This window comes from Marmota flaviventris, chromosome 2, assembly GCF_047511675.1.
Source record: "Marmota flaviventris isolate mMarFla1 chromosome 2, mMarFla1.hap1, whole genome shotgun sequence".
In the NCBI taxonomy this organism is placed as follows: domain Eukaryota; kingdom Metazoa; phylum Chordata; class Mammalia; order Rodentia; family Sciuridae; genus Marmota; species Marmota flaviventris.
This window is the reverse complement of record NC_092499.1, coordinates 6,778,477-6,791,493: the sequence shown is the minus strand read 5'-3', so window position 1 is coordinate 6,791,493 and position 13,017 is coordinate 6,778,477. Positions and strand designations below refer to the sequence as shown.

The window sequence follows — 13,017 nt, the reverse complement described above, 5'->3', positions numbered from 1 at the left end:
GCCAGCCTGTGTTTGGAGATGTGATTGCTCTGAGAGCGTCTAAAACTCTCCCCATCTTCCCTTTGGCTTAGATGACAGCGCGTCTGCCGCGAGTAGCATGGAGGTGTCAGACCGCATCGCCTCCTTGGAGCAGCGGGTCCAGATGCAGGAAGACGACATCCAGCTGCTCAAGTCAGCGCTGGCTGACGTGGTTCGGCGGCTGAACATCACTGAGGAGCAGCAGGCTGTGCTCAACAGGAAAGGACCTACCAAAGGTGGGCATTATTCAGGAACGAGGGCGGCACGGGTCTCATTGAGATTGCTGACAGCAGCAAAACTCAGAATCACAGTACAACAATTCGCCCTGTCAAAACAACCACGCGGAGTGTGGCAGTATTTTTGGCACAATGTTGGTGAATCACACTGCCTAGGGGGTGTGCATTTGTGTGGTCATTCAATGCTCTTTGGGTCGGAGAAGGGACTGTCCACATGCCCTGCTGAGATCCGTGTTCATCAAGGCAGTGGGGCTAGAGCCTGCAGAGGAACCGCTCCTTGTGGCCCCTCGGAGGGCCCCGCAGGGATTGGTTGCTGCCAGCTCCCATCTCTGTCTGTGCCCTCAGCTCGCACAGCACACGCTTCACTGATGTACGCCACCCAGGAGGCCCCCAGCCAGGGCACAGAGGTGGGGCCCCTCCTTGAGGAGCTCTGAGTCCTGATGGTGTCACTGACTTCCCTGCCTGGCTGGGGCACTCCTCCTGGCCTCCCCTTCTGTCTCGAGTCTTCTCTGCCATGGGGTGGGGCCGGGGGCACCTGTGCAGAGGTCTGTGCCAGTGGATTTCTGGCAAATTTAAGTCACCGTTTCATGTCCTGTGGCTCCTGGGAAGGAGGCATTAAAAAGTATTTGTGGTAAGTACTGCTTAAAATTTGGGGAATAAATACCTCGGAAACGTCTCCCTGACTGGGTGGGCCCCGAGGCCTGCACTGAATGGGTGCCATTGCTCTTCTGCCACAACGTGTTCACGGTGGCTGCCGTCATGGCTGAAAGGTTCCTTTGGTAAGAACATGTTGAGATCCCTTGAAAAATGCCTTTCTTTTTTGTTTGGATTCAGCAGATCACATCACAGTTAATGTGTTTTTCTTGGCGTGGAGATGACTGTCCAGCGTATCTCTTAATTTTTTTCTCAAGTACTTGGCTGCGTTTTCACACATCTGGGAAAGGAAATCTCTCTCTTTGTCCTTCAGGGGAGTCCTGACCCACTGTGTGTGAGATACACATGCTTAGCGGATGTCTATATTTTGAATAATTGTTTTAAGTAATCTTTTTTTCCTTCTGAGTTGCAAAGTGATCAGGGTATTTTAAATAGAAACCAGGTTATTTTAGGTATTCTTGACCTACTCAGCTTTCCAAAAATAAATGTGATGACGACTGTATCCCAGAGGGTACATTTGAAGCAGTTGCCTTATGAAGATTCAAATTTCTAAAATTTTATTTTTAGAAAAGTAGGGGAAAAACAATATAAAGGGCTTGCCCAGGAGTTTTATTTTCTTGATTATGAGGAAGCTTGGTGTTTGTAAAACTTCTTCTAAGAGAAATGATTTTTTTTTCATAGTTACCTGACTTTTTTTTATACCTTGCTCTTCATAAGTGAAAATGAATCTAATCATGAAAGCCAGCAGGTCACTGAGAGATGGAGTCCACAGAAAGTGGACGAGTGGGAGGTCTCCCGGGAGCAGGCGTGGTTTCTGCGCACTGTGCAGCTAAGGGGGGGAGGGCAGGGGAGGACAGGGGAGGGGAGCATATGCATCAGAAGCTGTGGGTGCCCCTCTGTAGAGAGCTGCCCCTTGGCCATGGCGTTGCACCGTGGCCTGACCCTGCACTCTATAGCCACAGTTTGGTGTAGAGTTTCCTCTGTGAGATACGTTAGGGTTTTGAGAGGCTGTGTTATTACAGGTAAAGCATGTCTTACCTGAAACACTCGGATCAGAAGTATTTCTAACTTTTTCAGATTTTGAAATAGTTACATATACTTCATGAAATATCTTAGGGATGAATCCTAACAAAATTCATGTATGTTTCTTTTTTTTTTTTTTTATGTATGTTTCTTATACACCTTATGTACCAGAAGGTCATCTTGTTAATCAGTTCTCCATTAACTGTGCAGATGCCTGAGACAGTCAACTCATAAAAAGGAAAGTTTTATTTTGGCTCACAGTTTTGGTCCATGATTGACTAGTGTCATGGCTCTGGGCTTGTGGCAAGGCAACACATCATGGTGACATTGCATGACGAATCCATGCACCTCACGGCCTCAGAGTGGATAAAAAATGTGCCCTTCCAGGGCACGCCCCCACTTACCAGAAGACCTCCCACTAGGCCCATGTCTTCCAGTAGCCCCAAGCTGGGAACAGTCCATGAAAACAGGGCCTTTGGGAGCCACTCCGGATCCAGGCGGAGCAGCAGTTTTCTACAGTGATTCTGCATGCCTGTATTTTTACTGCAACCTGTCATGTGTGGAATTTTCTACTGTGGTGTCATGTCAGTGTTCAAAAAGTTTCAGATTTGGGGGGCATTTTGGATTCTTGGATCAGGGATGCTTGACCTCTGTTATTGTTATCATTTTGCAATATTTTGGCTCTTGTTCCTGTTACAGCTTTGAGATAGGCTGGACACAGGCATTCTGAGCTTTAAATATTAAGGGACTCCCCCAACCCCAAGATTAACTGACAGAAACTCTAGGCTCAATGTTTGGAGCTGCAGGTGTGTATCCTTGTTCTTTGCCTAGGTGACAGCGTGGGCGGTTGCACCACAAAGGAAGAGGCTGCCTTAGAAGCCAGGGAACATTCAGAGTGCTCAGGTGGTTCAGCTGGAAGCCGGTGCCTGATGTGGCCGTCTTTGCGGGTGGTGTCCTTGACTGTTAGCCTGCAGTTAATACTCGCTAGCCTCAGTGCTGCCTGGGGGCTCATGGACCATAGGAACAGTTTGTTCCACTCGGCGTGTCCCCATTTTGCTGACCTTGGATTACCATATAGTGGAGAAGAGATAACCCAGTAGTTTGAAGTTTATGGAGGCCTATCTTCTTCTTTTTTAAAAAAATTTTATATATATACACACACACACACATATACACACACACATACATACACATACATATGAGTTGTAGTTGGACACAATACCTTTATTTTATTTACTTATTTTTATGTGGTGCTGAGGATCGAACCCAGTGCCTCGCACATGCCCGGCGAGCGCTCTACTGCTGAGCCACAACACCATCCCCGAGGCCTATCTTAACGTTCCTGCTGGTATTATTGTTTTTCAGAGACGTGACTGGAGTGGGGGTCTCGCTGCTGGCCGAGCACAGTGAGCAGACCCTGTAGATGCTGCTATTGTGATATGGAGAGAGCAGACGCTTGAGGGATGCAGGGATCCCTGCAGAGCTGGGCACAGTGGAGACCCTGAATGGGAAGCAATAGGGCCAGCCAGCAACAGGGCAGGCCCCAAATCGGTTACTTCCATATGGCTAAGTCCTGTTCAGTCTTAGAAAAGGCTGAGAATTGGTAATAAGAGGGAAAGTGCTTGTTTGGTGTTTTAAGTCAAAAGCAGGATATAGAATTGAATACAGTGTCACTTCAAGTAGAGATGAAAGTTATGCAGAGAAGACTGGAATGAAGTTGACCAAAAGTTGGTAATGTTTTTTTTCTGAGTGTGGGATTAAATGTTTTACTTTTTATATAATTTTAGTTTGTTTCTAAGTGTTCTGTGGTACCTAGTCCTTAATAGGCAGGAAAAAAATGTTTTAAAGATCACTTCTTTTTTACTGCAGACTGAGGTGGACAGCAGGGCTCTTAGCAACGTCAGGAGGCGGGTTTGCTCCCACGTGTTCTCAAGGATCAGGGTGTGGGGTTCACTTCATAAAAGATCCATTGTGTGCAGGCATGGCTGATTTCCATGTTAGTGCTGGAATTTTAAATGTAAAATGTAGATTAAAATTTGCTATTCTTCCATGTATCTGGGATTATCTCTTGTTACTCAGGAACCAGCAAGTAGTTCATATTTCTTATTTTAAATTATGCTCATTCGTTCAGACTACAGTTAGGCAGCTTATCTTTTAAAATACTTTAATGTGCCTTTGGAAACTATTTTATTGGCTATATCAGCTAGTGGATCCACTCATTAATAGATTGGAGAATCACATTAATTAATAGCTTCATTAATTAATAGATCAGATAATTACTAAAGAACCAAAAGGCTTCAGTTGGCACAGTCAGCAAGCGAGTCCTGCCGTTCCAAGACCCTGAAACCCTCCAGCCCCAGACCTTAACCTCGGCCACCCTGGCCACGAAGACCAAGATCTTCTGCCAGCCCCTGTGCTAGCCTAACTTAACACTGAGCTTCAGAACAGTTCTCATAACTACTGCTGTTGATTGGACTTTGCAATAGCAATTTTGGACGTGTTGGCGAATTTCACCTCTCCACAATTCCACGTGGCAGGTGTTATTGTGCTCTTTTTATACAAGAAAAAACGGCCTCCAGGAGGCTGGATAATTTGTCCCAGTTGCTCAGCTGGCTGGGGACAACCCTAGGCAAGAACTCCGGGAATTCTTTTTGCCAGGGGGCTGCTTCCTTATGCAGGTGTCTTAGCAATAGAACTCAAAATTAGCATGATTCAAATCAAACCAAATAGTTAAGAAATGAATAGCTGCATGACTTGAAATAAGACTTTTATCCACCAAGATTTAATTTGATTTGCAAAGTATTTCCAATATAATAGACCATATTCAGCACACCCTTGTGTAGAAATATTATGCTGTGGTCTCTCCTCAGGCTTTATTAGGTAGGTACAACTAACAAATTCAATACTTGGAGCTATTTGCCCTCATGGAATCAGTGAATAATTAACTTAGTTCTTTATCCTGGTTAACCAATTTCAGGGAGCAAATGGCCTTTTCTATCTCTCGTCTATGCACATTCTCCGTATCTTTCTCCTCACAAAATGGTGAATTACAGGGGGAGAATTTCTCTCCTTTAGCTAGAAGACCCTGTTTCTTTCACTTTCTCATTAGTTGCCCTGCCAGGCTTAGTAGGTTTTTTGCACTGTTTATAGAAAACATTGAGTATGTTCTTAACTCTTCAGAGGTCAAAATTGTTCTTAAACTTTGTAACACGAAAATGTTCAAATGTACACAGAAGCGGGACAGCACCTCTGCCCGCCTCCTCAGGGACTCACTCCACTGCTCTCCGTGGTGGGTCACCTAAAAGCAAACCCAAGACCAGTGTCACTTGATTCACAGCACGTCAGTGTGTCTCTCCAGGCTACAAGGACTCTTCCCTAAGTCTGTAAATTACTGATCCTAGTAACCATTAAACACTGACAGTTCCTTTACATCCTCTAATATCAAGTCAGCCTTCATGTTCCCTAATTGCCTGATCCATTCCTTTAACAGCAGATTTTTAAATTGTGTTTAATATGAGATGCATTTCACTTATCGTATTGGTTTTAATATTCACAGAAATCTTGATATCACCCAGGTAGGAACCCGCCCTCCTCCACAGTCATTTCCAGTGGCTCCTCTCGCAGCTTGCAGCCACACCATTGTCCCTGTGGGTCCTCCCATTCTCCAGGGGTCTTCTGTAAACAGGCTCCTACAGTGCCAGGGCTGTCACCACTGTCTTCCCTCACTTAACATAACCCTTCCAAAGTGCATCCATGTTGTGACATGTCTATTGTGTATTTAGTCACCCTTTTATTTTTTTCAGTGCTTACTAGGCTAGCACTCTACCACTGAGCTATATCCCCGGCCTCCATCGTTCCTTTTTATTGCTGAATAACATTTCTACTAAATGCAACATTTTGTTTATCCTTGCATCAGTTGATGGACATTTAGGTTGTTAACAAATGACATGAATTCAATTCATTAGTGTCTATTTTCCACATATTTTTATTATATTGAATTTTTAATGTTACACCATTCTTGCACAACTATACCCACGCCTCAGAATTCAGATTAAAAAATGGTACAATGGAGAGCCTCATCCACCTGTTGATCAATATATTAAAACTCAACTTATGCATTTAGATCATTTAAATTTGGGGGGAAGGAGGTACCAGGAATTGAACCTAGGGGCCTTCAATCACTGAGCCACATCCCCAGATCTTTTTAGTATTTTACTTTAGTATTTTACGGGGTCTCACAGAATTGCTTAGGGCTTCTCTAAGTTGCTGAGGCTGGCTTTGAACTTGCAATTCTCCTTCCTCAGCCTCCTGAGCTGTTGGGACCACCATGCAAAGCTCATTTAAAAAAATATATTTTTTAATGATGTAAGAAGCCAGGCATGGTGGCACATAACTGTAATTCCAGCAGCTCAGGAAGTTGAGGCTCTAAGCAACTTATGGAGACCCTGACTCAAAATAAAAAATAATTAGGGCTGGGCTGTGACTGAGTGGTAAAGTGCCTCTGGGTTCAACCCCTGGTACTAATAAATAAATAAGAGTTAGGGGTTCAAGCCTGCTTTACATCTTCAAGTTTGTGGGGCAGTGAACACCAGGTACTGCCCTCTGTGCTTTGCCCTCTTCACAAGGGCGTGTCTAGAGGCCTGCAGGGCAGTGCTGGGCGTTTCTAGAGCTGCCTAGAGCTCCACATGGGGACGGGCCATGGCTTACTCGGCCAGTGTCGTGCGGTCTTACTTACAAACAGCTCTGCCGTGCTTGGCCTCGTGCAGAGGGTGTTTTATATTTTGGCCAGGACGGCTTTAGGATAGATTCCTAGAAGTGGGGTTGCTGGGCGAGAGGACAAACGCTTCTGTGATTTTGCTAGGTCCTGGTGGTGGTGACTACAGGAATCTTCCCTAGCACTCAGCAATCATCTACTTTGTTGTGCAATTTAGCAAAACCAGGTTGCCTTCTCCTATTCCAAACATGGACATCTTTTAGACTTTGAAATAGATATTTAGGAATTCTTCCTTTCTTTTCTTTTCTTTTTTGGCAGTACTGGAGACGGAACCCAGGGCCTTATGCATGCTAGGCAAGTGCTCTACCATTGAACTTCCTTCCCAGCTCTTTTTATTTTATTTATATCCTCTGCCTCAGCCTCCCAAGTACTGGGGATTACAGATGTGGCCCACCTGGCCTAGTGATAATTAGGGATTCCTGATGCATAATGGTCAAATGTACTAAATTAAACTTCAGATTTCCACATATAATCATAGACAAAATCATATTTTGTATAATTACATTTATTTCTCAATCTAATGGGAAGTTGTAGGTACCAGATATTATACACTGAGTTATGAATATTATGTAAGGTAAAGGGATTGGTTGATCTTTAGATTGATACTTAATCCCATAATAATATGGGTTTGACTAGCTTATACTGGAAATTCTGTATTTACAGCAACTGCGATTTGGAAAATATATCATCATGATTAGTACCTCTTGAAATCTAGGTATCCCAAAACTCCCATTAAGAAAGATGAGAGGAGAAAGGTCACTCCCGGCTCGGGGAGTGTTTCCGTTGCTGCCTTCCTGGACGTGCTTTAGTTAGAGCCAGAGATCTTTCCATCTCCTAACTGGAGTGCGACTGCAGGGAATTTGACCCGGGGTGGTTGGTGAGACTGTCGGTCAGCGTGGGGCGCATCAGGAAACCACCGGCCACACATGCTCTGCCTCTTGCTCTGGCTGCTGTCCCTCAGGCCTCAGACCTGGCAGTCTGCCCACGGGAAGGGACGCAGCATGGTCAACTGCAAGCCTCAGGTGTCACTTGACAGAGGCTCTTCTCACCTGTGAAGGGGCATGGACTGCAGAGCAGGAAATTCCCTAAGCAACATTTAGATGGACGCCTTTCCCCTGTAGGCAAGGAAAGCAGGGCCCAGCGGGCCTCACCTGTGGTCACACTGCCAGTGGGGGACATAGCAGGCACCAGCGCCCTGGTTCCTGACCTTACACCTGAGTCCCCGCCCTGCTCTGCCACCTGCCTCCCTTTGCCTGGCATCAGTGCAGAAGTGACGCTGGACGAGAGCGTGACTGGGGTCTCCCTCCAGCTCTCCTGGTGTGCCCAGGAGCACCCCGGGCCGCCTCAGGTCCCTCCACCATGACTCATGCCACTCAGGATGCACCCTGGTGTCCAAAACGGAGCATTCCTCCATGCCGATGTGGCCACGGGACATCAGCTGCCACTTCATCAGCTGCCACTTCCACGTGCCCGCTCTCAGCTCCATCCCTCAAGAAGGATCGAGCAGCCAGGTGTGGTGGAGCACACCTGTAAGCCCAGCCCTCGGGAGGCAAGCCAGCCTCCCTTCTCCTGAGACCTGGTTGTAAAGTGGGAGTCAGGCCAGGCCTCAGTGCTGATCAGGAGACGCCGTGTGCTCCACGTTGCTGACCCTGCCCAGCTCCACGCGCTCGGGGACTGCTGTCGTTCCAGCTGTGGCATTTGCCTGGACTGACCAACTGCAGCAGGTGCAGCAGCAGGCTCCCCAGGGCCCAGGAGTGTGGGAGGCCATCCTCGCACGTGATTTGAGTTACCTCCCTGGCTGGGTGAGAGGCGCTTAGACACAGCCGTGTCAGAGCCTTCCCCACCCTGTCCCAGGTACGAGGGCTTGTCCATGCAGAGGCGTGCCTGGCCACTGCCCCGAAGACCCAGTAGCTGGCCCTGACCTTGGGATGCTGCCCCCCTTAACCTTCATTGGATGGGATTTTCCCTTGAATTTTTTGTTCCCCAATAAAAGCTCACTCCCTGGCGTGCGCTCCCTCTCTCGATAGTCTCTTCTGTAAACCTCGCCACCGCATTAGGTGGCTGGAGGCGGGAGCTAGGAGAAGCCGTCCTGGAGCTGTGAATAAAGGTAAACGAGAGTCTGCCTCTTTAATTTAAAACTCACTAGCAATTTTTTATGCATCAAACCTTCTTTTATGAAGCTCGCGCTAGTTGCGTGGCAGACAGGAGTGTTGCTGGGGTGTTCTGCCCAGAGCTGTAAGGAGACTGGATTGGACAGAAGCAGATGGCGGGAGATGTGCTGGTGCTGGAAGGCTGAGAGGGGAGACTCAGAGAGAGCAACAGTGGGGACAAAAAGGACAGTGCCACCAAAGCCCACTCACTCTCTGGGCCCAAATCAAGGTGTCAGCAGGTAGTTCCTTCTGTACTCCAAGGGAGCGCTGCTCCACGGCTCCACTAGCTTCTGGTGGCTCCTGAAGTCTTCGGTGCTCCTCAGCTGGAGACACATCACGCTGGTCCCTGCCTCTTCACACAGCCTTCCCCTGGGCGTCCACACATGGCCTTCTTGTGAGGGAACTCTCACTGTGTTTAGGGACCACCCAATCCAACGGTTTCATCTGGCTCCCTACCTTGATAACACCTGTAAAGACCCAGTTTCCAAATACAGCCATATTCTGAGGTTCCCAGCGGATGCAAATTTGGTGCATCCAAATTAGGAACTCAGTATGTATATTCTTTTATATATATATAATTTTTTATTGTAGATGGACACAATACCTTTATTTGTTTTTATGTGGTGCCGAGGATCGAACCCAGGGCCTCACATGTGCTAGGCAAGCGCTCTACTGCTGAGCTATAACTCCGGCCACTGTGTATTCTTAAAGAATGGATGAGACTGAAAGGTGGGTCGGGCCGAGAGAGGAGGCTGAGATGAGGCGGACAGCAGGAAGGAGAGCAGATGTGAGAGAGAGACTGGGGTCTTGGATGGGAGCCACGACGTGTCTACTGAGGAGGGCCAGGCTCATGGCGGGCAGACAGTTCAGGAGTGAAGGGGGGCCGCTCCCTGGTGCTGGCTTACTGGCTTTCCACTTTATTTGCATTAAAATAACAAGGGAGTACCTCTGCCTCAGCACTAGAAGGTATTTTAAAATTGGCATTTTGTGTGGAATTGTCATGGGTAATTTGAAGACCCTAAATTTAAGGCAGATTTAATTTTGTGATTAACAAAATAAATCATGCTAGTGTTTTGAAATGAACTTTAATTTTAGAATAGCTTATATTTACCGAAGGGTTGCAGGGGCAGGCAGTCCCCTGGACCCTGTGCCAGTGACCTTCTTGCTCACGATTCTCCGGGGCCGCCGTTGGTGCAGTGTTAACGAAAGCCCATCCTCTGTCAGATTCCTCACTGCCCCTGCCCTTGCTGTGTCCCAGGAACCCATCCATCCAGGACACCATTTTGCTTAGTCATCTGTCTCCCAAGGCCCTGCTAGACTGACGGGCCCCCTGTTTTGATGACTGGGCAGTTTGGGGGAATTCTGGTCAGGGGGTTCCTTGGCCTTCAGTGTAGGGGGCCGCCTTCTACACTCCTGGTTAGACTCGGGTTGTGGTTTCAGGCAGGAAGACCATGGCGAGTGTCACTCTCTTCCCATCTCCTGCCGGGGTACAGGCCCTGGGCGTGACTCACCTCTGCCCATATTGACCACCTTGTGAGGGGTCAGGCTTTCCCTGCTCCACCTTGTGTCCTGTTTGGAAGGAAGTCCCTGGGCCACCCACACTGAAGGAGTGGGAATTGAGCCCTGCCTTCTGGAGGGAGTACCTATAAAAAAAAGTCAAGAACATGGACATTGTCATTCTGCCTGGGGGTGTCCCCGTTCATTTATTCATGCAACCATTTACTTATTTAATTTTATTTTTGGGGGGCGGGGTGAGTGCAGTCATTTATTTTTTAGTCTGTGCTTATGAATACCTACACTGCCCTTTGGTTACAATCTAGCGCTCTGTTCCAGCTCTGGCCACTGGGAACTTTCAGTTGGCTCCTGTGTCCCTTTGGCCTGCCCCCTCAATCCCGGGTTTGGGAGTTCGCTGTCGCTGAGTGTTTCTCTCCTTATCTCCCCCTTGCCTATCTGTCACTCATCCACCAGTGAGAGACCCTGCTCCTCCCATCACCACTGCCTCCCAGGGCTGGTCACCACCAGCACACCGTGCTCTGCGCAGTTCCTCTGTCTTTGTCTTCCAGTCTCTTCTGACCTCCAGAGTTTCCAGGTGGTCACTTCCCCTCACCCTGCTCAGCGGGGTTGTGGCATGCATCTGCAGTAGGGTCAGGGCTGGAGGTGTGGCTGGAGGTGTGGCAGAACACTTGCCTAGCCTCCAGGAGGTCCTGGGCTCAATCCTCAGTGCTGGGAAAAAAAAAAAAAAAGTTTTCGTAATGCAGGTAGATTCTTGTTTGCAATCTGCATTCCGTCACAGGTCCCATCTCCACGTTGGATTTTACTTGGTTACATCCAGTTCCACTCTTTGTGGGTCTCTGGGTTTCCACAAGGCGTGGTGCATATATCCACCACCACAGCATCACAGAATAACCTAGAACGTCTCCTACTTGACCCCACACCAGCCTCGGCCAACGTGCCCCTCCAGAATGTCATGTGACTGGAACGACACAAACTCCCAGCGTGGCTCACTCAGCCATGCTATTGGTACCTTGGTTTGTCCCTTTTAAATCCCAAGTCACGTCCACTCTGTGACGAGAGCACTTTATTTCTCTGTTTACCTGTCCAGGGGAATCTTGATTGCTTCCAGTTTATGACAGTCACAAATGAAGTTGCTCTAAATATTTACATGCAGGTTTGTGTAGACATAAGTTTTCAGATGGATTGGGTAAATACCTAGTGTCAGCACAATCACTGGATCATATGGTAAGCCTATGTTTAGCTTCATAAACTGCCAGACTGTCTTCCGAAATGGCTGTGTCGACTGCTTTCCCTCCAGCAAGGAAGGAGGGTCCCGGGGCCCAGCGTCCTGGCCAGCAAGGGTGTCTGACCTGTTCTGGATTTCAGCCCTTCTACTAGGTGTGTAGAGGTATCTCATTATTGTTTTAATTTGCATTTCCCTAATGACAGGTGATGGGGAGTGTCTTTTCATATGCTTATTTGCCATCTGTACATCTTCTTTGGTAGAAGTCTTTTCAGATCTTTTGCCTGTTTTTTACACTGGGCTGTTTATTTTCTTGTTGTTGAATTTTGAGAGTTCCTTTTATTTTCTTTATGCGAGTCCTTTATCAGGTATGTAATTCACAACTATTTTCTCCCAGTCAATGACTTGTATTTTCATCCTCTTAAGTGTCTTTCAGGAATTTAAGAGAATTTCAATGAGGCTCATGCTGTCCATTTTTTTCTTTCATGAATTGTGCTTTGGGTGATGTATCTATAATCCCATCACCAGACCCTAGGATGCTTGCTTCTAGAAAGTCAGAGTTTTGCACTTTTTTTAATATTTACTTTTTAGTTGTAGGTGGACACAATACCTTTATTTTATTTATTTTTATGTGGTGCTGAGGATCGAACCCAGGGCCTCGCTCGAGCTAGGCGAACGTTCTACTGCTGAGCCCCAGCCCCAGCCCCGTTTGCACATTCCACTGAGCTCCTTTCTGTGTGGGGTGTGAGCTGGCCTCCGGGTTGACGAGCACTGCGTGGTGGAGGACTCGCCTTCCTCCCTGCGTCAGCTCTCTGGCTGTTTTCATTTTCCAGGACTGGGGTTGAACCCAGGGCACTCTCCCACCGAGCCACCTCCAGCCCTTCACTTTGTATTTCAAGACAGGGTCTCCTTAAGTTGCCCAGGCTGGCCTGGAGCTTGCCATCCTCCCACCTGAACCCCCAGCCCCCCGGGTCTTGGCGGGCACCACCACACCCAGCTCTGCAAGGATTCCAAACATGGGCGTCCTCTTCCTTTCTATATGAGCTTAAGTTCTGTACAGCACCACTTACAGGGGACGCTCTGATTCCTCTTCTGCTTGTCTTACAGCAAGACCACTGGTGCAGACCCTGCCTTTAAGAACCACCGTCAACAATGGCACCGTGTTACCAAAGAAACCCAGCGGCTCCCTGCCGTCCCCCTCCGGGGCCAGGAAGGAAACCCCTATGCCGGCAACCAAAAGGTAGGCCTTAGCTCAATTCTAAAGCAGTCCCTTCTTAGATTTTGAAGAGATGTGACCTTTTATGTGACAGTCCCCAGTTTTTCGTGTGGGTTAGAACTTGAAGTCCAGCCGTTCCGGGAGCTGTATAGTGTAGTGTTCTTGTTTTAGATATAATTGTCTGTGAATCACTGGCTACAACCACAGGG

The 13,017-nt window shown here is 47.7% G+C and overlaps 1 protein-coding gene across 5 annotated transcripts in view; it reads left to right on the top strand.

Annotated features, from left to right (window-relative positions):
- Eml1 (EMAP like 1) overlaps nt 1-13,017 on the top strand; it is a 162,705-nt gene that overhangs the window by 93,328 nt on the left and 56,360 nt on the right. For all 5 annotated transcript variants that reach the window (XM_071607549.1, XM_071607551.1, XM_071607550.1 and 2 more), the window contains exons 2-3: nt 72-254; nt 12,700-12,832. In XM_071607549.1, the coding sequence (XP_071463650.1) occupies nt 72-254; nt 12,700-12,832 (316 nt within the window). The remainder of the gene's footprint in view (nt 1-71; nt 255-12,699; nt 12,833-13,017) is intronic.